At 42.4% G+C, this 27,693-nt stretch overlaps 1 protein-coding gene across 2 annotated transcripts in view; it reads right to left on the bottom strand.

Annotated features, from left to right (window-relative positions):
- The window catches only part of KLHDC3 (kelch domain containing 3), a 48,205-nt gene that overhangs the window by 16,054 nt on the left and 4,458 nt on the right, over positions 1 to 27,693 (bottom strand). Inside the window, exons 1-7 of one of the 2 annotated variants that reach the window (XM_063123936.1) lie at positions 26,766 to 26,835; positions 20,908 to 21,161; positions 10,251 to 10,427; positions 5,418 to 5,533; positions 2,598 to 2,669; positions 1,452 to 1,665; positions 899 to 985 (exon numbers count right to left, since the gene is read on the bottom strand). In XM_063123936.1, the coding sequence (XP_062980006.1) occupies positions 899 to 985; positions 1,452 to 1,665; positions 2,598 to 2,669; positions 5,418 to 5,533; positions 10,251 to 10,427; positions 20,908 to 21,061 (820 nt within the window). In that variant the 5' untranslated portion in view covers positions 21,062 to 21,161; positions 26,766 to 26,835. Of the gene's footprint in view, positions 1 to 898; positions 986 to 1,451; positions 1,666 to 2,597; positions 2,670 to 5,417; positions 5,534 to 10,250; positions 10,428 to 20,907; positions 21,162 to 26,765; positions 26,836 to 27,693 lie in introns of those variants that run through there. The other variant, XM_063123937.1, reaches the window with a different exon arrangement.

Here is a 27,693-nt window from a genome sequence, read left to right as displayed (position 1 = left end):
GAAAAGCAGTCTTATGAGCTGAAGCACAGAGTCTTGGCTTAGTGAGTTTCTGGCTAAGCAGGGATTTGAAGCTAGATCTCCTAGGACTATCCAATACTTTAATCCATTAAATCTCACTGAAGGGCCAGCATTCCTGTTGGTGATAAAGGAGGGGATGCCAGACAGGTTTTTGCGTTATGACTGAGGCCACTGCTTCATTTTTAGCACTGAGAGTGAGCACAGGAAGAATATCTGTCATGGCCGTGTGCTCATGTGTCTAGCCCCTGAGAAACTAAGCCAGGGAGGGTCCAACCCCTGGAATACACAATCTGGCCATTCCAGCATAAAACTAAATCACTGGAATATTAAATTATCACCTATGAACACTGCCTGGATAAAGCTAGAATCTCCTCACCTCTTTCTCCAAGTTATCAATCACTGACTGATAATGAGCCACACTAAGAGAGCAAACACAAATAAAATGCTCTTAGTGTATAAACAGAATTCTTTCATTCATGGAGGGTAATTTATCCATCAAAGACATGGCCCACAAATCTTGATTTATTGTACAACCCATGTGCTATGTAGCGCACACACCCAGAGTGCCTGGGGCTTTCTGGGGATTGACTGTTTGTGCCAACACTTCCTGACCAGAACAATGTGGCCATCTGTGGACTGAACCTCAAATCATTGTGATAAACTAGGACTTCAGCTAATAGATTGAATCTCACTAGTGGTTACTGATGGAACCTCTATTCCTCTTTCCCCCCCATACACCTGCTGCACATAGGCTTCATACAAAACATACAAGAACTCTTGGGATACGCATGAAAAGCGCTCAATGCATAACTGATCTCAGGTAAGATTTTTTTAAGATTCCTCCAACACCAATAACAGCAAGCAATTTCAATCCAAATACCTGGATCAAATTTCCAAAGATCGTGGAAGTGTCTGTTCAGACGTGCATTGTAGCCACCAAATATATACAGCTCCCCATTGTAGCCAACTGTAGGGGACAGAGAAAAGTCATGTAAAAACATCCAGTTCCATGTCAGTTGTAACTGAAAGGGGTTTGTATTATTCTCTTTGTCCTTCCAGAACAAAGATTGTCTACTTGCTTCAGATTAAGAACCACTTCAGATAGGGGTGGATGGAGGGTGGAGAGAGCAGGATTCGCAATTGACTAACGATTGTTTCCTGTGTTTTTCCATCTTGCCCAAAATTGATCTCTTTGGCATTTCCCTCATGAGAGATGAATAAGACTGATTTTAGATGAGATAGAAAAACATGGGGAAGAGGAAGCTCTAGTGAATGACACTTGCTGATGCCCTGCTCACGGTTGCCTGCTTTCTCCAAAAGCACAGGGCAACCTATGATCTTTCGAAGGCTTTTGCCTGACCTGCCAGCTAGGGCATTTCATTTTATTCAGACCTCAAGCTTCTCATATTCTATGGAGTGTTATAATGGCTTACATGCTGAGTGGCTCCTTCGGCCTTCAGGGAGGAGGGGAGTGGGAGGAGAGTCCAGCCAAGAGTTGGTGTCTGTGTCAAATACTTTGATTCGGTTACAGTAAATCTCATTGTTGGAGTGGAATGGCCCAAAGCGATCTGCTCTTCCCCCAAACACATACATCTTTGTCCCGATTATCGTGGCTGAATGGAAGTCTCTCCAACGAGCTGGCGTGCCCTGAAATAAGAGACTCCTGTTAAGTAAGTCAAAGGGAAATGGAAGTTACTTTAGGAGTGAGAGATGCAAAAGAACAGGTTGCTTATCAGTGACTGCGGTTCTACGAGTGGTCATTTGTGAACTCATTCATATGGGCTATGCGCAAGCGCAGAACAGTCTTTCAGAACGTTCTAGAGCTGAATAGCATTTAGGTGGGAATCCCACCCACCCTCTCTGCACATGCTCTGGAGATGGCTCCCACCTGCCCCTCAGTTCCAAGTCTGCTGCTGCGGAGGAATAAAAGAAAGAGAGGCACTGAAGCGAGGAGGAGGGTGGGTGGTGTGAGTTCACATATGACTACTTGAAGAACCACAGTTACAGGTAAACAACTGTCCTTCTTTATGGTCTCTGTGACTCACATATGTGGGTGACTGAAAAGCAAGAGACTTAACAAAGGAGGGAGATGTCACACCAAAACTGTAAAAGGGGACATCTGCATGGGCCCAAATGTCTATGCAGTAATGTTTGATGAAGGTAGAGGGTTGAGCCCAAGTTACAGAACGGCCTAGTTGTGGAAGTGTAATGCCCCTGAGGAAATCAGCAGAGGATGCTATGGCCCTCATTGAATGGCCATGTTTTTATGGGAGTGAGGGGGAGCTGTGTGAGCTGGTAAGTGAGAAGTATAGCTCACATGACCCATTTGGCAAAGTGATGTGAAGACATGGGGCATCCTTTCTTCGGGGTAGAATGGCATACAAATAGATGACGGAACATTCTAAATGACAATGATGCCGTTAGGGCTCTCCTAACGTGCATAACCCATTGTGTGAGTCACAGAGGGCACGAAGAAGAAGGGGTCATGGTCTGGGTGTTCAACAATTAGGTTGGTTTTAAACCAAGGCAAACAAAAGTTAAACGGGAAGCAGGGTTGCACACAGGACACCAGTACTGACCTTCGTACAGATCAGGCTCCACATCATGTTACTGCTATCCAATTTGTGGATGTCATTTGAAAAACAATCAGCCTGAAAGAAAAAGCAATTTCTAAACTAATGGGCATGTCAACACTAGAAATGCAACTGAATCTAGGGTTCCTAAAGGAGACCTTGGCTACCTTATTCTCCAGAGATGAAAACTCTACAAACTCACAATTTCCCTGTGGAATTAAAATATATTCAGGTGGCTCAAAAAGCAAAGCAGTTGTTCAGTAGTACATTGGTGAATATGCAATTATGAGCCTCATAGGCTTTGCTATAGTTACCTGCCATCATAAAAAACCTCCACTTTACAGACAAGAAGAGAAAGCAATGACATTAAGCAATGACATCATTCACAGTAATATCCGCTGGTTCCAGGGGGCCTGGCTTGAGATGGCAAGAGCTGCCCTTTATGCTCTTTTTTTTTTAAGTGCTGAACGGAAGATGTTCTCATCAAACTCAGCTGGAGTGCTTAAATAGTCACAAAGACAGGCCAGAAAGCCTCAAGCTAAATATTATGAGAGGAATGCACAATTAGCAGCAAACTGTAGAAAATACAATTTTGCTGGCCTTGCTAAAGATTTGTAGGGCTTAAATCTACCAGAGCGATAAAATCTTTTGGGTTGCTGAGCATTCTCTTAAATCCCAAACCATTTCTATTTTGCCTCAATGCCCTGCCTCCTAGGCTCCAATTAATGTTGCAGATCCACTGAAAACTGTCTTAATCATCACATGAGTCAGTCACTGAAAACGCCAGTGAGATTCAACAGAGAGTGTGCTGGACATGGGTTCAGAGCTCTCTTCAGCCACAAACTCATTGGATGTGCCTTTGGTCACTGTCTGTTCCAAATAACTCAGGCCTTAGGATTATCCCAGGCAAATGGAGGGGTCGTTCCTGCCTGCTCCAGGGATCCCCTGAGTGTCATTTGGATGCACAGGGATGATCCTGGGATATAGGCCTGGTCTAGCTATGGCCTTAGTTACCCAACTGGAAAATAGGAATGATGGTCTATTTTGCAGTTATTGCAAGAATAAGTTGGGATGGAAAGCATACTGCACAACTTCAAGGAATTGTTAGTATGATTGCCTTAGGAACCTGAGAGACTGCTTTCTGGTGGTGATTAAGACAAGACCAGATGGCCATCGGACCGGGGCTGGCCTAGTTCATCCTTAAGAACACTTTGTACATTTGTTCCCATGCATAAATTAGTATCTATTAATCTTCTTATCCCAACCCAGGCCATGCTTATGACACAAAGGTATATGCTCACAACTGTCACCTAGCATTTATACCTTGGGTGCAAAACCTCTTTTAGCCCAAAGGCCGAATTCTACTTCAGAGAAGTTGTCGGGGGCCACATACCAGTGGTGGGCAGGGCTGGAGACAAAAGGGCCACACACACCCCTCCCCCAGAAAATGAAAATACCAGCAAGTTTTAGCTTGAAGCTCTTATTATTAGTAACTAAGCTTTAGGAGTAATGACATTTCAAGTCTTTAGAATGGTGAAAAAATTGCACAAAACTCGGAATCAGTGCTTGAGGGAAAGGGGTGTGGCCTTCTGGAGAACCCAGGAGGGTTAGATTGGGATCCCTCGAGGGCTGGATTTGTTCCGCGAGCCTGAGGTTCTGCACTCCAATTTTTACAGCGTGGGTGGATGGAAGGAGGAGGAAGAAAGAAAGCATAGATCCAATGGACGCTATGTGCCAACAAGCTTGACAATAGAGACAATGCTCGAAATGTCAATAGACTAAGGGTGCTTCCAGACGGAGGAGTCCTATTATTAAAAACCAGAAGGTTCTTACTTAATGGATTTTCCTCAATGAGGAAAAAAGAAAGAAGCTGTAGGCATTTTTCTCCTTCTCTCAAAATACTAGAGCCCAATGGGGTCCCTCCCATGAAACTGATTGGTGGGAGATTCAGGACAAATAAAAGGAAGTACTTCTTCACACAGCGCATAGTTAAACTATGGAATTTGTTACCACAAGATGTAGCGATGGCCAACAATTTGGATGGGTTTAAAAGGGGGTTGGATAAATTCCTGGAGGAGAAGGCTACCAATGGCTACTAGCCCTGATGGCTATCTGCCACATCCAGTATTCGAGGCAATAAGCCTGTATGCACTAGTTGCTGGGGAACATGGGTGGGAGGGTGCTGTTGCACCATGTCCTGCTTTGTTGGTCCCTGGCCAACAGCTGGTTGGCCACTGTGTGAACAGAGTGCTGGACTAGATGGACCCTCGATCTGATCCATCATGGCACTTGTGTTCTTCTGGCAAACACTGGAAAGTTACGAATGGAAGACAGTGACGTGTGGAATGAGGCAGTGCGATGGCAAAATAATGGCCTTGGCTGGAAGCACCGTAACATGATTTTTTTTTGCTGACCAGTAAAAACAGTTTGCTCTTTAAATTGAAGATGTCAAGATGAACATAGAAATATTAGCAGTAAGCAGACTTTAGCAATAAAATATGTCTAGCTCTTCAGACCGAGGTACAGACTAATGCGTCAATCGTATGCACTTGGGAATAAACAATCCCACTGAACTCAGCGAAATTTACTTCAGATTATGATGGAAGTTTGGCACTACTATCAGAATGTGAAAACAGGGGTTTACAACAAAACATGTTCAGCCACCTTTAACTTAATTCTCAATTATCTTTAAACATTGTAGCTTGTCGGGCGGGGGGGGGGGGGGAGGAACACACCCAGGATTCCCTTAGAACACCTTGACTAAAATCAGCAGCATTTCCCAAGCAGACCCAAAACACAAATAGCAGACATTTTAGGACAACTTACCAGTTGCTCATATCCGCCAAAGATATACATGCTCTTTCCCAAGACACAAGCTGAATGTCCATCCCTTGCTCCCGGAACCATTCCGGAAACTTTGGGGGTGAACCATTTGTGCGTGCCTAATACGTAAAAAAAGAGATGAGCTGTTACTAGTAGACACAGAATGGAAGGCTCAGGAATGAAAGACTAAAAGGCATAACCCTTGGGAGAAAATCATTCCAAATATGTAGCACGTATCTCTCCTTTTAAGGAGAGAGCTACTTCTTCATGCTGTTCCGCACAAGACAATAGAGCAGGAGGATTTCTGGATTGCAGCTCCTGAAATATTCTCCAAAGCCACTGTTCACATCCTGTGTGGTTTCTGTATTACCAATACAAACTTATGCCATAAGGAATGCTTGCAACCTTTTGGAAAGTTATTAAGCTTTTCACAGTCTATGAAAATTATTCTTCAGGGAGCATAATATGAATATTTAACATAGAAGAGCACTGCAATAGTTAAACAGACACCTGTCCTGGAAGCCCAGAAGAAGAAGGGGGGAAGTACAGACAATCCTTGGAGCAGCAGGAGATTCCCTAACTCCAGTCGTCAGTCAGCTTCAGTGCTTATTCCAAGAAGCAGCAATAGAGTCGCCTGCTCAAAATCCTCCCAGCACCAGGAACCTTTCACAACCTGGCTTTCATCCATAGCCATATACCCCGACTAACTCAAGCTGCACTCCAGCCCAGTGCAAGGTCAACGTAAACCCCGGTGAGATGATTAGCACAAAGGGAAAGTGAGCCCTGTTCCTAGTGGGATGCTTGCCATGCTTGGATTTCTAAATCCAGCCATGTGTTATCCATAAAGACCTCAGCCAAGAGCAACACATGAAACTAGAGACTGAAGTGCACTGGGTGACATCTAATCTAGATGGCATTTGCAAGCCAGCGAAGGACAATGCCCTGCAGAAGAGCCTCGGGGCTTTGTCTGGCCTGAAGTGACTCATTCAAGAGGGCTTCCACTTTTTCCCTTGAGAGGGGGAGGATTAGTACACTTGCTTTCCAGGGATGGTAGGAAATGGCACAAGCAAACACATGTAAGGCTGCCTAGGATTCTGGACAGCAAAAGTTCCTGCACAGGTCTTCAGACACTCCTCACTTACAAGAAGCAGATGCAAAACCAGTCTGGCAGCTATGCAATGCCAGAATATCCAACAAAATTCTATGAGTATCTATTTTTTGCTCTGTACAATGTACTTCAAGCTACTGAGTAAGTAAGTATGTTAAAAGAAATGAAACAGCCTTGCAGCAAGAGAGCCAAGCAAAAGGGGGGGCTTGTTCCATCTTCCAATGTATGGGCAGCTTTGCCAGATATTGGAGTTCTCACTTTTGTCCTTATTATGATTATTTAAAGAGAATGTTCTGTAAAACATTAATATGGGAAAGGTTTCACATACACCTGCTTACTACGATGACACAAGCATACTGACATGATACAGTATGAGGTCTTCCCAGGTTATGACATTAGTCATAGGAATCATTTCTTGGAGCAGCCCCACGATTTATAATGTGAAAATTAGTTTCGGCTCCAGTCAGATGGATCAAACATGGAAAGTAAGTTCTCTCTCTCTCTCTCTCCAATCCTTCCAATAGGATTCTCCTGAATTCACTCTTTCTATGCATATTGCTTTAGGTTGCCTTCTGACATCACTTTTCAAGTGAACATATTCATACCTTGAAAAGTATGTAAACATAACTTGGAAAATACTATATTTCTATCTATTTCTCAGAAAAGATACATATTTGGGGGGTTGGCTTTTGAAGTGCACTGACTAAACATGTATGTGTATGTAATCATCCCTATGTTACACTGGTACAAATGCACATCGATTCCGAGGCCAATTCAAGGTGCTGGTTTTAACCTGTAAAGTTAAAATGGCTTCAAACTACAATAACTGACGGAACAGCTCTTGCGACATGAACCTACCCGTACTCTACGCTCAGCATCTAAGGTCCTCCCCTGGGTGCCTACTCCAAAGGAAGCTCGGAAGACAGCAACAAGGAAGAGGACCTTCTCAGTGGTGGCCCCCCAATTACAGAATGATCTCCCCGATGGGGCCCGCCTGGCACCAACATTGTTACCTTTTCAGTGCCAGGTTAAGACTTTTCTCTTCTCCCAGGCGTTTGAACAGCATATGTTGAGTTTTATTTGACCCCAGATCTACCTTTGGCTGAGAGCTCAACGTTGTTTTTAAATAGGCATTATCTTTGTATATTGTCTGTTTTTGTGTTTTTAAATTTTGTATATCGATTTTTAATGTTTAATGTTTAAATCTTTTGTAAACTGCCCAGAGAGCTTCGGCTGGGGCAGTATAGAAATGTAATAATAAGAATAAGAATAAGTTTGTAATGGACATGGAAATAATGGGGGAAATGGAAATGAAAAAATAATGGAATGGAAAAAATACTTAATGGAAAAATATTCAATTTAAGTAGTGAAAAATACAGCCAAATTGAAAACTGTCTTTGTCACTTGGCATTGTTTATAGTTTGATGCTGCCACAACCAACCAATATAAATATTACTTTATTGATATTGCTCATATGGGCTTTGTACCAATTCATGAAGCCTATTGGGGATTTGTCCCCAACTTGGTAGTCCATAATTTTGTTCCTTTCCTTTCCCGTTTTTGTAGTGGTTATATAATTGTATTTGATTAATATAGGATATATTTTTATGGTTTGATGCAGTATAGAAAATGCAATATTAAAGTTGTAAAACAACATTGCCAAAAGTACCAACCCTGGCGCTGTTCCAGAGCCAGAGGCTCTATTCCAATCAGAAGGCTTCTCCTTGCCTTTTTCTTTTACAAGGCTTCAGAAACTGCAGCCTGGCTTTTACACACACGCATTACCTTCTGGCCAAGTCTATTGTATTTCATCTCCCTACCTAATCCTCTGCATCCTGCCATTCCCCTAGATTGCTTGCTAAAATTAAACATGCCCTAGGCACGGCCCATCTAAAGAACTGTCTGGCTGGGAATAAGCAGAGCACATATGTTAATGTAACCCGCCCCCAATAATTGATACGCAGATGGAAAAAGTCACAGGTTCAGTCTTCCCAGATACCACCTCCTAATCCTTTCAACATTCTTATCAAAAATCCAGTGAGACATCTGGACATGAAGACACCAGTATTGTTTTTATTGTAACCATAAAGCCCAGAAACAGGGATGAAAAGAGGGCTAGAAGCCAGTGAGATTCAGGAATCTGTTCTCTAAGAAATTCTCACTAAGGTGTTACAGGAGACATCTTGGGAGTCTCTGACTTTTCAATCTCCTCCCTTTCTTTAGTGATCCTAAGTTATTTTGCCTAAGAAATTTAGATATCTAGTAACACAAACTTAAGACAGGCGTGTTCTTTTATTAACTCATATATTTTCCTCAATGGGCCCATTCATCAGCTAGAACGCTTTTTATTTTGTCTTCCTAATATTTGCCAACTTTTTCTCTTTTATCCAAGTTTTGTTGGCTCAAAGGCCCTCACCAATGCCTGAGTACCCATTACAAGCACTTCTTAACTCTGGACGCTTTCCTGAATTGCTAGTGAGGCTTCCTCCTGCTGCACTCCTTTTGTCACTGCGATCCACTCTACCGCCCATAGTCCTGAATGCCTCTCCCTGTACTCTCAAATTTCTTCCCTATTTGTAGCAACATTCAGGCTCAGTTCACACAACACGCTAGTCAATGCAGTGTGAAAACTCCACTCAACGGTTGAGTTTTTAGGGGGTACTTCTAACTCAACCATTGTGTGCCTGTGAGCTACCATGGAGTTGAGTAAAATCCATTGTGACGTTTGATTAACAGTTGTCCGCCCTCTCTCTTCCCCTGGTCCTCCTGAAAATATCCCATCAGCCATTGCTGCAAAAAAACAATCCTGGCGGCTCTCCTAGAGCAGTACTCCCTCCTTTCACTACTTTTGCGAGGGAACTCTGTAGCCAGTGGGAAAAGTCAGCAAAACGCAACAGAAAACTCCACGGAGCCCTCCACACAACACGCAACACAATGGTTGTGCAGGAACTCTCCTCTGCACAGGGTGGATATTCAGCGTGGAGCGTTTTCCAAAAAAACTCCGTTGTGTAGTTTTCCCTCCAGGCAACACATTTCTTGATTCACGATTTAAACAATCCTGTATGCCTATCCTGGTTGTGCATGTGACTGTGCATACGCATATCAGCCAGCAAACATGGAAACAACCATTGGTGATCAGAAGACTCAGAAGCAATAAACCCCTCCATTTCTCTCAACAATTAGTTTTTTTGCTCATAAAAAATATTTTATTAGATTTATTCCCTGGAGTCTCCCATCCACGTTTCTGATTAAATTTCAGCACTGCTGCAGCATCAGATGCTCCAAGACTGGATCCATGGTTTCCCCTTTTAACATGTGCTTCCTATAAGGACTTTCTTGTCTTGTAAGTCATTTTTTCTTTCTTTCTGCCTGTGTGTCTGGTTTTATTTCTGCTCACTTATTTCCCTCTTTATTTCCCTTGACGCTCCATATCCTCTTCCTGCAGTCTCTGCTTCGTGGGCTGCCCACAGTACAAACAACGTAGTTTCCTTGAAGCAGTAGCCATGAAAGCTGCAAATTGCACAAGTCTCCAGAAATTTGGTGCACTTTAAAAAATAATAATATTAACAAGAAATCAAATATCTTTATCAAGGTGATAATCCATTGGCATAAGCAGGTTCATAGCTGTCATTCCCTGTTTAAACACAGAGGCAGACTGCAACATTTGAGTCCAATGCACATTCAGGAGCATGCAACAGGAAGGGGCGCGGAGGAAGGACAATACTTACTGACGTCAAAGGCATATAGTACATTGCAGGCTCCCTCGGTGTCATTGCGGCCTCCCCAGATGTAGATGGTGTCATCAATGAGCACTGCAGAGTGTCCATATCTCATGTAGGGAACTTCCCTCACATGGTCCCTGCTGTTTGTCCACACTGGTGGCAGCTTGGTCCAGCGCAGAGAGACTAAAAGAAAAGGCCAATAGTGTTACTTGGCTGCCTTGCCCTCACCCATCAGGCTGCTGTGGCTATAAACCAGGGAGAAACTAATTGACATAAACACTTCAGCTGCTCGGCGGATTAACAAGCCATAGAAGAAATCCAACACACACACGCACACACACATTCCTTTTCTGTATACAGGTAGTTAGTGCCCAAATAGGAAAACAATCAAACATGAGAGCATTTGTGAAAAATAAGAAAGGAAAAATAGAACACTGAGAGAATGTGGAAAATATTCATTGAGACAGATTTGTTGCAAATATCCAATGCTTTATAGATGTCGGTGCCAGAAAGAGAGTGCCTGAAGAGAACAGCATTCCCAATTCTTGCTCCATATCAGGAAGGTATATTCACAGGTTCTGAAGGAAAATGAGCACAATTCAGAGAAAATTAAGAGATCTGAATTCCCATTTAGTTTAGCAGTGCACAGTATACAGTTTAAGAACTTTAAGACCCTGTTCAGATGACACACTAAGCCACAGCAGTTAAGCACTTTGAGTTAAACTTTATGACTTTCTGTGTCATGTGAACCATTCCTTACTATGGTGGCTATATAACCATGGTTGAAACATGCTCACTAACCATTTGCTGCAAATGGGTTAGCAGCTTAACCATGGCTTAGTGTATTGTCTGAACAGGCCCACTATAGAGAAGTGGGTGATCAAATGGCAGGTTCAGATATATAAGATAGTGCACATTAGAAAAGGGATTTGACTGTTATTAATTTAAAAAGCAAACCATTTACAATTCTGTTTATTTTCACAACAATGTTGTGAGGTACATTCGGCTGAAATAATTGCCAAAGGTTGGTGTGCTTCAAGGCTGAGTGAGCATCTGAGTCTGGGTCTCCCATATCTGAATCCACCAGTCTGTTAAGTTTAAACCTATTCTACCCCACCAATCACCTTGTAGATCCTATCAGTTTATTTCCCCTCTCTGGATTCTCAGCTGCAACCTGCACATTATATCACATATTTGACCCATTTGCTTTCGTTTGTTCAAAACCACACGATTTGCTATGATACTATACTTTGAATTACGCTTTATGACGATTTAAAAAACAAATATGAGTTTTCCTTGAAAGACAGCAGCAACATGAGACATATCAGATAGAAACATGTCAGAGGATACAAAACAACAGTGCTAGCGTTCATCTTCGAGGAGATCAAAGTTTATCTGCAAATTGACTTGTAACTTTTAAAGACATTTTCACATCAAGAATTTACCATGCCCAGTAAAGTAAGAGGTGTTGTTGTTGTTGCTGACCTAAATTTGCACGTGTGTTAATTCTGGTGCCTGCCTGAATTTACATTCCATTCTGTTTCTCCAGGGAAAATTGTTACGTTGTTTTGTACTAACTGATACAGCTGATTGGTTTGATCAGTTCAAGTGGGATTTATCAAACATAAACAGGGGGATGACGACCTTAGATTACTCATAGATCTGATAGCTTTAAATAGTGATAGAACAAAGCAGGCCAGCATTGTTTCTCTGGACACTGGAAAAGCCTTTGGTAAAATGTATTGTGAATTTTTTTTTTGCTACTTGACTGAATTTGGCTTTCCTTCAGAATTTTTGAAGTGGGTTAGAATTTTATATTCATTTCCAAGAGCTAGAGTTATGACTAATGGGATATTTTTCCCCACTTGAAAGGAACCAGACACGGATGTCCACTTTCTCCTTTGATAATAGATTTATGTTTGGAACCTTTTAAATAGAAGCATTCCTGGATTTTTGCATGATTGTTTAGTATTTAAAATTATTCTTTACGCTGATTATCTTTCATTGTTTATTTATGAATTCCACTTATCTGTGCCAGCATTGATGCAGCTGATTAATACGTTTGATAATTTGTCTGATTATTGAGTTAATTGGTCAAAGTCCAAACTGATGCTAATTAGCGATTCTACATTTTGTAGTGTAGTAGCAGATCAGCAGTTTTGATGATGTCCTAATATTATTGCTTATTTTGGAATACTTATTCCCAGAGATATATCTCAAATGTTTAAGCTTAAATTGAATAAATAGATTAATGAGATTTCTTGATTTTTAGACAGATGGATATTTTTAAAGCTGAGTTTCTGGGGCAATCCCGATCTAAAAATGGGTAAGAAAATGTTTGTGGCAGACATGGACAGATAAGACAATTTTTACTTTGGATCAACTGGTGGGTGCTGCTGAAGCATTTTTGTCATTTTCTACATCACATGCTAATATAACCTGCCAGTTATGTCTGAGTGGCAATACTTGCAATTGCAGCATTTGTTAGTATCTAGGTTTGGCCCAGAAGCTTTTACAGCATCAAAGTCTCTGTCATTATTGAAAGCACTTACTGAGGCTGGTCAGGTAAAGTGACCCATGATCCACGCCTATAAATACTTATTGGTGAATAAATACGATATACAGGGATTTAAGGGGGAATGGAATGGATTGTCCCATTCTGCCTAATCAGTGGATTGCTGCTTTGGCATCTATACCTATCAAATCTATGGATCTTAGGCTGCATCTTATTCAGCAAAAATTCTTGTTTCATGTCTATTGGACTCTGCCAAATCTCCTTAATCAGGGAATGTCTTATTCGGCTAATTGCTGGTACTGAAATGCATCTAATGCTTCTTTTAAAAGTATATTTTGAAAATGTTCAGTATTTGCTTCTTTTGGGAAGGAAGTTATTATACAGATAATTTGTACTGGAACAGTCTTCAATATTCTGCTTCGTGGAAATTAATGAATGGTCAGCATAAATGGATTCTCTGTGCTCTTTTGACAGCTAATATTACAATATTGGAAGGATAAACACTCACCTCCTATAATGCAATGGACTGAGACCCTTACAGTGCTTTCATCTTTTGAACTTGTGGCATATGGACGCCACCTTCAAATGGATACTTATTTGGATATTTGGTCTGTTTTTGTTGAAGATTATGTACAATTGCTGGTAAGTTGTATTTTCACATATACATATTTCATATGTATTCACTGCTTATTAATACATACAAATTTATATGTCTATATTTTAAAAAGATCAAAAAAAAGAAAAAAAGAATTAAACGACACACCTTCAAGCTCTCTTGACAGGCGGTAAGCCTTGTCCTGACTGGTACTATACTGCCATCTTGGCCCTGTGGGGAAGAAGAAAGACCGAGGGGACAGGAGCAGGCCGAGGAAACATTGGGGCCTGCTCCTGTTGGACTCTTCCCTCCCCCCACAGGGCAAACTGCCATCTTGGCCCTGTGGGGAAGAAGAAAGAACAAGGGGACAGGAGCAGACTGAGGAAACATCGGGGCCTGCTCCTGTTGGACTCTTCCCCCACAGGGCAAACTGCCATCTTGGCCCTGTGGGGAAGAAGAAAGAACAAGGGGACAGGAGCAGGCCAAGGAAACATCGGGGCCTGCTCCTGTTGGACTCTTCCCCCACCCTCACAGGGCAAACTGCCATCTTGGCCCTGTGGGGAAGAAGAGGGACCGAGGGGACAGGAGCAGGCCAAGGAAACATCGGGACCTGCTCCTGTTGGACTCTTCCCCCACCCCCACAGGGCAAACTGCCATCTTGGCCCTGTGGGGAAGAAGAAGGACCGAGGGGACAGGAGCAGGCCGAGGAAACATCGGGGCCTGCTCCAGTTGGACTCCCCTCCTTCGGGAGCAGGACAATCCCATCAGCCCTTTTCCCAGTCCACTTAATTTCTCTCTCTCTTTACCTCTTCCCTCCTGAACTCCTTTTTCTTGTGTGTCATGTCTTTATTAGACTGTAAGCCTGAGGGCAGGGACTGTCTTTTTTGCTAAGTGTAAGCCGCTCCAAGAGCCTTTTTTGGCTGAGGAGCGGGGTATAAATATGACAAATAAATAAATAAATAAATATGTATAAAATCCATTCTAAACGTACTGAAGAGTACCCTAAATATTAAGAACTACCATGGAATCTGACCAGCATAGCCAGGGGACAAAAGGCATCTTGGTTTTGACTGCAAGTTGACTAGACCAGTTCCAAACCTAATTTGAACTATTTATTTATTAATTTATTTATTTAAACATTTGTATCCCGCCCTATATCACTAGGATCTCAGGGTGGTGTACAGATAAAATTATAGAACAATACAAAACAATAACTATCCACAGCTAAAACAAATTAAACCTTTAATCAAGCTAAAACCAGTATATTTCAAAGCAGTAAAATCACTTAAAACATTTAAACACTGTGCAAGCTTGATGAATTTAGCCATCATAGGCTTTGTTAAAAAGCCATGTCTTTACTTGGTGCCAGAATAAAGTCAGCATTGGCACCAGTTGGGCCTCCAAGAGGAGGGCATTCCACAGTCGGGGGCGCCACAACTTCCTCATCTTACAAGAAGAAAACGACAGCAAGTTAGAAGTCAGGAAAGGTAGGCAGCAGCTGTTAAGAAGTTATGGAGGCATGAAAGCACTATAAGTAAACCAAATGATGGAATAAAGGCAATCAAGAGACATATTAGACGTGAAACAAATAAATGAACTGTGATTAAGGAGAAATTTATGTGTGCATGCAATCTGAGAGATTACAATTAAAGTATGATGAAGGCTGCTCCATGAATTACACTACTAAATAGTTTTTTGGTTATGGAAGGTATCTAGGTTTTTTTGTGTTGTTTTTTACTAACTTCGACTCTTTAGGAGATGTATACTGCAGTTAAGAATGGCAGGTGTAGAAAAATTTAAGAGGAGCAGGCTATGAAAGATCTGCACTTATTTCAGTGTTCACTGTATAATTCAGTGTTTGGATATTTTTAAATTCTCAGTGGCCTTATCTATGTTTGATGACTAACAAAACACTACTTTGCTATGTTGAACTGATATTCATTAAAATTCAATCAATACAGACAGATATATTTATTATTCTCTTGAAAATTGCAGCTTCTGCTCCTCCCCCCTCCTTTTCAGGTACTTCAAGCCTCCAGCTTGCTGCAGTTTGCAGTTTGCAACTTGAAGAGGAGAAGCAACTTAGCTCTCTGAGAAGCCATTGAGCAACATTGACTAACTGCCATTGTTCTGTTTGAATTGCAGCTTCTGCTCCTCCCCCCTCCTTTTCAGGTACTTCAAGCCTCCAGCTTGCTGCAGTTTGCAGTTTGCAACTTGAAGAGGAGAAGCAACTTAGCTCTCTGAGAAGCCATTGAGCAACATTGACTAACTGCCATTGTTCTGTTTGAATTGCAGCTTCTGCTCCTCCCCCCTCCTTTTCAGGTACTTCAAGCCTCCAGCTTGCTGCAGTTTGCAGTTTGCAACTTGAAGAGGAGAAGCAACTTAGCTCTCTGAGAAGCCATTGAGCAACATTGACTAACTGCCATTGTTCTGTTTGAATTGCAGCTTCTGCTCCTCCCCCCTCCTTTTCAGGTACTTCAAGCCTCCAGCTTGCTGCAGTTTGCAGTTTGCAACTTGAAGAGGAGAAGCAACTTAGCTCTCTGAGAAGCCATTGAGCAACATTGACTAACTGCCATTGTTCTGTTTGAATTGCAGCTTCTGCTCCTCCCCCCTCCTTTTCAGGTACTTCAAGCCTCCAGCTTGCTGCAGTTTGCAGTTTGCAACTTGAAGAGGAGAAGCAACTTAGCTCTCTGAGAAGCCATTGAGCAACATTGACTAACTGCCATTGTTCTGTTTGAATTGCAGCTTCTGCTCCTCCCCCCTCCTTTTCAGGTACTTCAAGCCTCCAGCTTGCTGCAGTTTGCAGTTTGCAACTTGAAGAGGAGAAGCAACTTAGCTCTCTGAGAAGCCATTGAGCAACATTGACTAACTGCCATTGTTCTGTTTGAATTGCAGCTTCTGCTCCTCCCCCCTCCTTTTCAGGTACTTCAAGCCTCCAGCTTGCTGCAGTTTGCAGTTTGCAACTTGAAGAGGAGAAGCAACTTAGCTCTCTGAGAAGCCATTGAGCAACATTGACTAACTGCCATTGTTCTGTTTGAATTGCAGCTTCTGCTCCTCCCCCCTCCTTTTCAGGTACTTCAAGCCTCCAGCTTGCTGCAGTTTGCAGTTTGCAACTTGAAGAGGAGAAGCAACTTAGCTCTCTGAGAAGCCATTGAGCAACATTGACTAACTGCCATTGTTCTGTTTGAATTGCAGCTTCTGCTCCTCCCCCCTCCTTTTCAGGTACTTCAAGCCTCCAGCTTGCTGCAGTTTGCAGTTTGCAACTTGAAGAGGAGAAGCAACTTAGCTCTCTGAGAAGCCATTGAGCAACATTGACTAACTGCCATTGTTCTGTTTGAATTGCAGCTTCTGCTCCTCCCCCCTCCTTTTCAGGTACTTCAAGCCTCCAGCTTGCTGCAGTTTGCAGTTTGCAACTTGAAGAGGAGAAGCAACTTAGCTCTCTGAGAAGCCATTGAGCAACATTGACTAACTGCCATTGTTCTCTTTGAATTGCAGCTTCTGCTCCTCCCCCCTCCTTTTGAGGTACTTCAAGCCTCCAGCTTGCTGCAGTTTGCAGTTTGCAACTTGAAGAGGAGAAGCAACTTAGCTCTCTGAGAAGCCATTGAGCAACATTGACTAACTGCCATTGTTCTGTTTGAATTGCAGCTTCTGCTCCTCCCCCCTCCTTTTCAGGTACTTCAAGCCTCCAGCTTGCTGCAGTTTGCAGTTTGCAACTTGAAGAGGAGAAGCAACTTAGCTCTCTGAGAAGCCATTGAGCAACATTGACTAACTGCCATTGTTCTGTTTGAATTGCAGCTTCTGCTCCTCCCCCCTCCTTTTCAGGTACTTCAAGCCTCCAGCTTGCTGCAGTTTGCAGTTTGCAACTTGAAGAGGAGAAGCAACTTAGCTCTCTGAGAAGCCATTGAGCAACATTGACTAACTGCCATTGTTCTGTTTGAATTGCAGCTTCTGCTCCTCCCCCCCTCCTTTTCAGGTACTTCAAGCCTCCAGCTTGCTGCAGTTTGCAGTTTGCAACTTGAAGAGGAGAAGCAACTTAGCTCTCTGAGAAGCCATTGAGCAACATTGACTAACTGCCATTGTTCTGTTTGAATTGCAGCTTCTGCTCCTCCCCCCCTCCTTTTCAGGTACTTCAAGCCTCCAGCTTGCTGGAGGCGCGAGCACAAGGGCTCTCGGCCTGTGGCTCTCAGCCGTGGGGCGAAGCCGGTCAAGCGGATCCTCTACTCTGGAGGAAAAACCCCAGCCACGGTCCGGTCGCTGCCACTTTCTGATTCAGGTCACGATCTTCTCATTGTCTCCTCTCAGTTCTTTTCTCCTCATATCTGTTCCTTATGGCTCGTTCCAATCTCGTCTCTCCTAACTTAGTTCCTATCCGGTGTCTCCCCTCTTCTCAGCTGCCTTTTTCGTGTTCCTTATGGAACTGTCGCTCTGTTGCTTCTAAGGCCCCTGTCATCCAGGACTTGTTTATCTCTAGGTCTCTCCACCTCCTTGCTCTTACTGAAACCTGGCTTCCTGCCCATGATACTGCCATCTCTGCTGCCCTCTCTCTTGGAGGACTCTCTTTCTCTCACACTAGTCGCCCAGAGGGTCGGGGTGGTGGTGTGGGTCTTTTACTATCTAGTTTGTGCCAGTTCCAGCCTCTTTCCATTCCACCTTCACATTGCTTCTCCTCCTTTGAGGTACATGTGGTGAGGCTCTTCGCTCCACTGCGACTGCGGGTTGCAGTTCTGTACCGCCCCCCAGGCTCGTCCTCAAAATTTATCTCTGATTTTGATTCGTGGCTGTCCTTTTTCCTCTCTGACAACTGTCCTACTCTTATCCTGGGTGATTTCAACATTCATGTGGATGACCCTCAAGATGCTGCAGCTCTACGATTTCGCTCATTATCTTCCTCTTATGATCTTAAGCTTTGGTCTGATGCACCCACACATTCCCTTGGACACTGTCTGGATCTTGTTCTCACTCGGAATTGCTCTGTGTTGGACTTTTCTACTGCTCACTTTCCGCTGTCAGATCATCACCTAGTTTCTTTCAATATTACTCACAATCCTCCTCCTTCACGTCCCGCTTCTCGCTCTTGTCGTGACTTGCAATCTATCAATTATGAGGCTTTTTCCCAGTCTCTAGCCTCCTCCCTTCCTTCTGTCTGTTCGGCTGTCTCCTTGGACTCAGCTGTCTCCTTCTTTAATTCCTCCTTATCTTCAACTCTTGATAATCTTGCTCCATCTACAACTCGGATAGCTCGCCCTTCTCAACCCCAACCGTGGCTCACCTCTTCCCTCCGCTACCTTCGCTCTTGTTCCCGGGCAGCTGAACGCCTTTGGCGTAAGACCAGGGACCGGGCAGACTTTGTCCATTACAAATTTGTACTCTCCTCTTTCTCTTCTGCCATCTCACTGGCCAAACAGCAGTACTGCTCAACGCTGATCCAGTCAAATGCTAGGCATCCTCAGCGGCTCTTTGCATCCTTCAATTCTCTTCTGAAGCCTAATCCGCCATCTCTCCCCGCCTCTCTGTCTGCTAATAACTTTGCCTCTTTTTTCAATGCTAAAATCCAAACTATCCGCTCTGATCTGGCCAGCTCTGCTCCTCTTCCAGTTCCTGTTCCTCATCTGTCAGCTCCTCCTGCAAATTTCTCTGCGTTTCCTTCGGTCTCTGCGGATGAACTGTCTACAATACTGCGCTCTTCGAAGCCTTCCACTTGTTCTCGTGATCCGATTCCTTCTCGCGTCTTTATTAATCTTATTCCTGCTATCCTCCCTTCCTTGCTACATATTATTAATCTTTCTCTGTCCTCTGGTTCATTTCCTTCTGCTTTTAAACATGCTACAGTCTCTCCCATTCTCAAGAAACCTACTCTTGATAGGCTATCTCTATCTAACTACCGACCTGTCTCTTTGTTGCCGTTTGTTTCAAAGATCCTGGAGCGTGCGGTCTACTCTCGCTGTCTTGACTTTCTTTCTAGTAACTCTGCTTTGGATCCATTTCAATCTGGATTCCGTCCTCTGCATTCCACCGAAACAGCCCTTACTAAGATCACCAATGATCTCCTTACTGCCAAGTCTAAAGGCCATTATTCCGTTCTTATTCTCCTTGATCTAACTGCAGCCTTTGACACGGTTGATCATGATCTTCTCTTAGATTCCCTTCATGACCTTGGATTTTGTGGCTCTGTCTATAACTGGTTTGCCTCCTATCTAGCGGGTCGCTCTTTCAGCGTGTTGGCTAATGGCAGCTCGTCTTCCTCCTTTCCCCTTTCAGTAGGGGTTCCGCAAGGCTCGGTGCTTGGCCCGTTGTTGTTTTCCTTATACATGTTGCCCTTGGGCAAGCTTATTCAATCTCATGGCCTCCAATATCATCTGTACGCCGATGATACACAACTATATCTGTCATCTCCGGAACTTTCTCCTGATGTTCACGATCGTATCTCGGCATGTCTTTCAGATATCTCAGCTTGGCTGCTTCATCGTCGCTTGAAACTTAACATGGCAAAGACTGAATTGCTTGTTTTTCCTCCTAAACCTTCTCCTCATCTCTCATTCTCTCTTACTGTCAATGATGTTACGCTTACTCCGGTCAAGGAAGCTCGTAGCCTTGGCTTTATCTTCGACTCCTCGCTCTCCTTTATTCCTCATATTGAGGCAGTAGCTAAATCTTGTCGATTTTTCCTGTATAATATTGCCAGGATTCGATCATTTTTGTCTGTCTCTTCTGCCAAGACGCTTGTTCATGCACTGGTTATTTCACGGTTGGACTACTGCAACCTTCTTCTCTCTGGCCTTCCTTCTTCTCACATCAGTCCGTTGGTTTCTGTTCACCACTCTGCCGCAAAGATCATCTTCTTGGCTCGCCGCTCTGACCATGTTACTCCGCTTCTGAAATCTCTTCATTGGCTTCCAATTCACTTCAGAATCCAATATAAACTTCTCCTGTTAACCTTCAAAGCTTTTCACGGTCTAGCTCCTTCCTATCTCTCCTCTCTCCTCTCACACTATTGCCCCGCTCGTGCTCTTCGCTCCTCTGATGCCATGTTTCTCGCCTGCCCAAGGGCCTCTACTTCCCTTGCTCGACTTCGTCCATTTTCGTCTGCTGCCCCTTACGCCTGGAACGCTCTTCCAGAACATTTGAGAACTACAAGTTCAACCACAGCTTTTAAAGCACAACTAAAAACTTTTCTTTTTCCTAAAGCTTTTAAAACTTGATGTTGTGCAGACTTCTACTGTTACTTTCTACTGTTAGTTTTTCCCTACCCAGTGCCTGCTTACCCTACCCTGTACCTGTTTGCATTCTCTTCCCCTCCTTATTGTTTTACTATGATTTTATTAGATTGTAAGCCTATGCGGCAGGGTCTTGCTATTTACTGTTTTACTCTGTACAGCACCATGTACATTGATGGTGCTATATAAATAAATAATAATAATAAATAATAATAATAAAATGTGTACCTTGCATTTACATACCCTCAAAACTGAGAAATATGCTTCAAGAACATTCTAAAATCATAACCAAACAACCATATGAGAATACCAGCTCCAGAGAGTCTTAGCTGATCTTACCTGCATTAAATACATGAACATCAATCTGTCGCAGAGTCTCATAGTCTTCACCAGAACAGTAGCCGCCAAAAGAGTAGACTTTGTGTCCAACAGCCACAGCAGCGTGGTTTACTCTCCTGGGCCCACCTTCTAAATGCACTGTCCACCGTAACATTCCCTTTTGTGAGTGCTCAGTCCCTCCAAGGTGGGGGTGGGGGCATTAGAGTTTCATGCCCACAGGACTACCAACCATGTTGGTTTGTAGCCACAGATCTCTGCAACAGACAAAGAATACTAATGTTCAATACACGTCACATTAGATCCATTGCAAAATGAATCTGGGTCTTCCTGTGTGCAACAGCTTTCCCAGTGGATAAAGTTTAAATATCCTCTTTGAACATTGAATTACTTTGTTCCTTTTTTTAACACTCTTGAGTGACAGAAAGCAATTATGCTTTCTAGGTATGTTACAGGCTAATAAGTAGAAAGCTAAGGGCACAATATTGAATTAGGGCACAATATTGATATGCAATATGTAACTACTGAAAAAATAGAGAAAAAGTAATATTCACTATGTCTCAACACTTCAGGATGGCGCAAGAGCCAATATTTTCCTTTCTATTCACTATTTCATGCAATATGTATTTAATGACAGCAGTGGTTATGGTAAGAGATGTTCACACTACATCAATCAAAGTTTATTGAATAAGTTTATTGAATAAGTCTTCAGACCATTTCACACACAGTAAACATGTTAAAACAAACAATATATGAATCTAAAAACATAAAACTAACTTTTAAAAAGTCTAAAATTGAAGTAAAAAATATTTAAAAAGATAAAAATACATATACCTTTGAGAAAATGAGTTTTTATGCTCCTATTGAGTCCCCACAAGAATTAAAAGCTGTTACGTGGCTCATTTAATAAGACATTTTTCCTTTTCAGTTTTCCTTAAACAGGCCACCTTAATTGCAAAAAGGGCAACCCTCTGAGTCACAAACTGGTTAGATCTTTGTAAGAGAGAATTCAGCTTGTCCTTAACAACCTCATACAGCCAAGAAATGGAGACAAATAATGTTCCCTACAACTGGAATATAACCAGCATTCCAATAAATAGTGGGCTAGATCTTCCACTTCCGATGCACCACATATGTGGTGCATGTGGTAGTGAGTTCCATAACTTAACTATGCGCTGTGTAAAGGAGTACTTCCTTTTATTTTATAGCACCCACATAGGATGCATTACAGTAGTCTAGTCTGGATGTCACTAATGCATGAATAATTGAGGCCAGGTCCACTTTCTGTAGACAGACTTGTATGCCAGCTGTGACCCTAAATTGATAAGGGACACTCCTAGTTACTGATATTACTTGTGCTTCCATATATAGTCCCAAGTCCAGGAAAATGCCATAGTGATTATACACATCCTGGCAAAATAGGCGTGGTCTTAGTAGACGGGCATTCTAATGTGCAAAGATCCCCTTATATTCTTTTGATCCAGAGCTCTGTGTCAGACTTTTCCTCAAGCACTTGTAAGAGAAAAGCAGGTAGGCTGCTAAAGAAGCATTTTCAAAAATCAATGATTACAGATTTAAACCCACACACATTTTCCAGCTATGCATCTAAAACAGAAGGAAAATCAAGACCTGTCTTCTGCTTTGTGATGAGTGGGAGTTCTTGAAACACTGTCTGAAGACTTAGTGATGTTGGAATCTTTAAGAACTTAAGGGAAAACTTTCTCAAAGTATTTCAGCTATGTAGGTGTTTAAAAAACAACAACAGAATATTCTCTATCTGCTTAGCTGTTCAGCTCCTGCCTGTAGTAACAAACTCTGTACTAATCCAGTTGTTTGGAAATGTCCATAAGACATTTTTTCTGCTTCTAAAGAAGAACAAAGTATTTTCTTTAAGTATATGGCTACTACTGAAGGTCAATAAAGCAACTCAAATCAACTTTCCCTTTCAATATAGCATCAGCCAAAGATAGTTTAAATTAGGTGTGAGATTTAAGCATGAGAAAATGGCAAGACCTTTCAATTTAAATCCCCCCCAAGACGTTCACATAAAATCCAAATCAGATGTTAAAGTTTGAATGCTTTTTCATTAGCTAACAAACTAAAATACAGAAATCCATAAAAGTTAACAAGTGAGAGAATCCAAACATAAAATACATGTGGGGGGGAAATAGGCTAAGAAGTAAAAGAGAGCCAAGAAATTAATCACACTTTTAAAAACAACTGATAAAAAGAAACAGAAAAGATAATAGCATGAGGGGTGAAGCCATCTATTACACATAGAATATTTGCTTGGAGAGAACAAAAAAATGCTCAGTCTGTAAAGTTAGCAATGCAGCAATGACTATGATCGGAATCCCAGGAGGAAAAACTAGTTTGTTCCATAAATTTGTATAAGCAAGCCATTTCTAAATAACGATAAAACCCATTTTCTCAAAGTATTCTATAAGCTTTGCAATACAGGAAATAATGAGGAAGTCTTCAGTTTCCCTAGTCTCTTACATCCAACCAGAGGTTGAATGGAGGTTTGGTGTAGATGTAGAAGCTGCTTAAAGGGAAACATAAGGAAACATAGAACCTGCACACCCGTAATGGGTTTCCTTCAAACAGCTTGCACACCACTTAGCTTTTAACATTTATGCACATAGTTAAATTATGGAACTCACTACCACAAGATGTAGCGACGGCCCTAATTTGGATGGCTTTAAAAGGGAGGTTGGATAAATTCCTGGAGGAGAAGACTATCAATAGCTGCTAGTCCCAATGGCTAAGTGCTACCTCCGGTATCAGAGGCAGTAAACCTATGTACACCAGTTGCTGAGGAACATGGGTAGGAGGGTGCTGTTGCACCTATGTTCTGCCTTTGAGTTGCTGGTTGACAATTGATTGGCCACTGTGTGTAGTGAGTGCTGGACTAGATGGACCCTTGGTCTCATGTAGCATGGCTCTTCTTATGTTCTTACTGTGAGTAGCTTATTAAGCTACTGAGTGAAATTTGACTCACCCCCACACAGCCCCTTGTCTGCTGCAGTCCTCCCGCCTGAGCAGTGGGCGGTGTTTCACCTATGAAGCACTGGAAATTTGCAGGATCAGGACAAAATTTCATACACAGCCTCCCCGAGTCAGGAGGCACCCAATCCACCATCAACCCCCTGCACATTTACTCCGGAGGAGCAAAAATCCCAAGTGCACCAAAAATGGGGAAGTGGCTAGAAAACCTTGGAGGTTTGTAGGATTGGGACCAAACTTCATAGTTTGGTCCCAAACTCTTCTGCACTGCTGGCTTGGTCACTTTAACATGTTCCTAAGTGGTAAGCCAGCAAAGAGCAGAGGGCAGCTGTTTTAACTGCTCTTGCTATGCAGCTCTGTAGCCAGCCAAAATAACCCATGGAGACCGCTACACAACACGATAACCCATACAGGCCATGGGTTATCAGAGTAGATTATTTTGGCCATATAAGCCATCATGGGTTAAAAAAAACCTCCCACCAAATGACACGGTAACCCATGATGGATTCATTAAGTCTGCCAGCCATCATCATGATCTCAATAACAACTAGATTGAGTGTCAAAGGAGCTTGATGACAAGAAGCTGTCCACTGCTCTTTTGTTTTCCAGTGGGCAACCATGTCCACTGGCAGCCAAGAAATCAAATAACAAACTGCAAAGGAATCTGCAATTATAAACTGGCATTGGTTTGCATAACAATCACAACATGTTCACAGCCTGTTAAGAGACCATCACATATGCTAATCAGAACGGTATCACTGGGGGGAAAAAGGTGAAGGGAAAGATACAGCTAGTAAATTCTGTAGTAAAGAATATGAAGTTTCAAATAAATCAGAATTTGTTTCAGAATGTGTATATGTTGGATGTTTTAAATCTCTGTCAAGCTTAGAATACACAAATGCTAGTGCTAGTCCTAGGCAGAGAAATCATCGACCATGGTATTCTTCTGGGCCGCCTTGCTGGGATGGGACTTGGAGGCACTGTTTTACAGTGGTTCCATTCCTTCCTGGAGGGGCGGACCCAAAAGTTTGCAGCTTGGGTGTACTCCTGGATTCAGCCCTGAGCCTCGATGCCCAGGTTTCGGTGGTGGTCAGGAGTGCATTTGCACAGTTAAAGTAGTGCGCCAATTGCGCCCGTTCCTTGAGATGTTGGACTTTGCCAAGGTGACACATGCCTTAGTTACATCTCCATTGGATTACTGTAATGCGCTCTATGTGGGACTGCGTTTGAAGACAGTTTGGAAACTTCCGCTGGTTCAAAGAGCTGCAGCCAGATTGTTGAGCGGGGCTGATTACAGGGAGCATACAACTCCCCTGTTAAAACAGCTTCACTGGCTTCCGGTCTGTTTCTGGGCACAATTCAAAGTGCTGGTTATCGTCTATAAAGCCCTGTATGGCTTGGGTCCAGGTTATCTGAAAGACCGTATTCTCCCATATGAGCCTGTCCATGCTCTGAGATCTTCTGGGGAGGCCTTTTTCTCAGTCCCACCAACATCCCAGGCACGCCTGATGGGAACATGGGAGAGGGCCTTCTCAGTGGCTGCTCCAAGGCTCTGGAACTCCCTTCCCAGGGAGGCTAGGCTGGCTCCCTCTGTGCTACAGTTTCGGAGGCAGGCAAAAACCTTTTTGTTTCAGCAGGCTTTTGGAACTATACTGTGATTAATGTATTGGATTCCCCCTCCCTTTTAATCTGTTAACAGTTTTTTTTTTAATTTTTAACATGTTTTTAATTTTACTGTAGGCTTAATTGTATTTTAACTTTTGTAATTTATATTTATATGTTTTAAGTGTACATGTTTTAACCTGTAAACTGCCTTGAGTCCCAGTACTGGGGAAAAGGCGGGATATAAATAAATATTATAATAATAATAATAATAATAATAATAATAATAATAATAATAATATAATCACTTAGGTGTTTGAAAAGTTTGAAAACTATTGTTCTAGACCAGGGATGGGCAACTTGTGCCCCTCCAGATGTTTTGGCCTACAACTCCCATTATTTCTCACCATGTAAATCACAATGCTCTCTCATGTTCTTCCCACTTCTGATATACTTATTTGCTCAATTTTTTAAACATGGTTAAAATCTGGTTAAACTTTTGATGAAGGTAGAATTGCATTTTCACTGATTTATCCATGAAACAGGTGAAATCAGCAGTGTACTATGGAAAAACAGAGTAGTTCATAGTACTGCACAAAAAGCATTTAATATTTCTCAAACAGCCTCACACAAGTGATTGGATGTTCCACAAATCTACACCAGCAAAGGAAAACCAGCACAAACATACACAGCACAAATATACAGTTTGACTAAGTTGCAACATTTGGAAAGATAATTTATTTGCTGAAGTGTTCAGCAATTTTATCTACAAACAGGAGGTATTACTATTATTTATTCATATAGTGCCATCAGTATCCATGGTACTTTAAAGAGTACAAGAGAATAGGTCTCTGCTCCAGGGAGCTTAAATCTGACACTAGGGAGACAGCAGAGGATGGGGAAGGAAACTGACGAAGAATATGCATTAAATTATAGCTCTGAAAGGAACGAAGACATCAGCCTTAAAAGGTCAAATAAATGAAAAGGATCAACCTAAAATGAGATAAGAACATTTTAAGACTGACTTTTGTCCTTTGAGAAATGACAGCTAAGAAAACCAAGTAAAAACAATAAATAATACCTGAGGGGCTGAGAAGGAGTGTGTCCAACCTAACGTCCATTCCAGAATTGACCAACTAGCCCAGCTTGTTAATTTTGTTCTGTGATCTGATTAAAGAAGCTCCATTTCTACAAACAGTAAAGCAATCCTGCACTCACCATTTCTGAAGTTTATGCAATAATAAAATCCCTACCATGCTGTTGTCTTGGTTCTCCGGGATATGCAACGTGAAAGGCTGTGGTTCCAGCCACATGGTTTAATAGTACTTAAAAATAGCCCCAACTGGCTTGAAGCAGGCCATATAGACTGTTCTATTTCAGGCACATCCCAACTCACTGTTACATCCAGCAGAATAACAATCCAACTCCTTTTCTCACTCCTGACATTTACTCATTCCTTTGCCTATTTATTCTAAGGCAGCAGGAAATGGAAGCTGGTTTCCACACAGCCATAATTAATGGCCTTTCATAATGAGATGCAGCTATGCTAATACTGGACTGATTGCTAGGCAGACTTGAGTCACTATGTGAGTGCTAAAATAAGACAGCAAACTTGTGAATACTTAAGATCTACAAGACACAAAATCTGACAAACAGCCAGAAACTCAGAACCCATCCTCATGTTACTGGTTTCAGATTCAAGATGACTCCTGAAAGTCACTTGCATGCCTCCACATGTGCTCAATTTCACTGTGAAAGAACAATACCTGCAATTTGCTCTCTAGAAGATCCATGTTCAGCAAAATCCCAAAGCAAAAGCCCTGTTAGTCTCTCAAAGCATATTCCAAAATCTTAAAGCAGGAATGGACAACTTGTGTCCCTCCGGATGTTTTGGGCTACAACTCCCACATTACAGTGTAAAACCATTATGTCACTAAATTGTCATGGCAAAGCCTCACCAGCTTCCACCAAAACCTTTGTCCCCTTGTTTTGGGACCAGGATCACAGCTAAACTACTGTCATCTGTAACTACTGGACCTTCTACCCTTGCAAGCCCCTCTACCTCTTTTTTTCCTTTGCCATTGGTGAAGAGTTACAGATTTTCTGATGTCTGACAACACACCCCAGGTGCTTTAATCCTCCTTTCTGATTCAATGTCTCCTCTTTAATGAGATGGAGCAA

The sequence above is a fragment of the Elgaria multicarinata genome, chromosome 4, assembly GCF_023053635.1.
Source record: "Elgaria multicarinata webbii isolate HBS135686 ecotype San Diego chromosome 4, rElgMul1.1.pri, whole genome shotgun sequence".
In the NCBI taxonomy this organism is placed as follows: Eukaryota; Metazoa; Chordata; class Lepidosauria; order Squamata; family Anguidae; genus Elgaria; species Elgaria multicarinata.
This window is presented reverse-complemented; position numbering and strand designations above follow the sequence as displayed.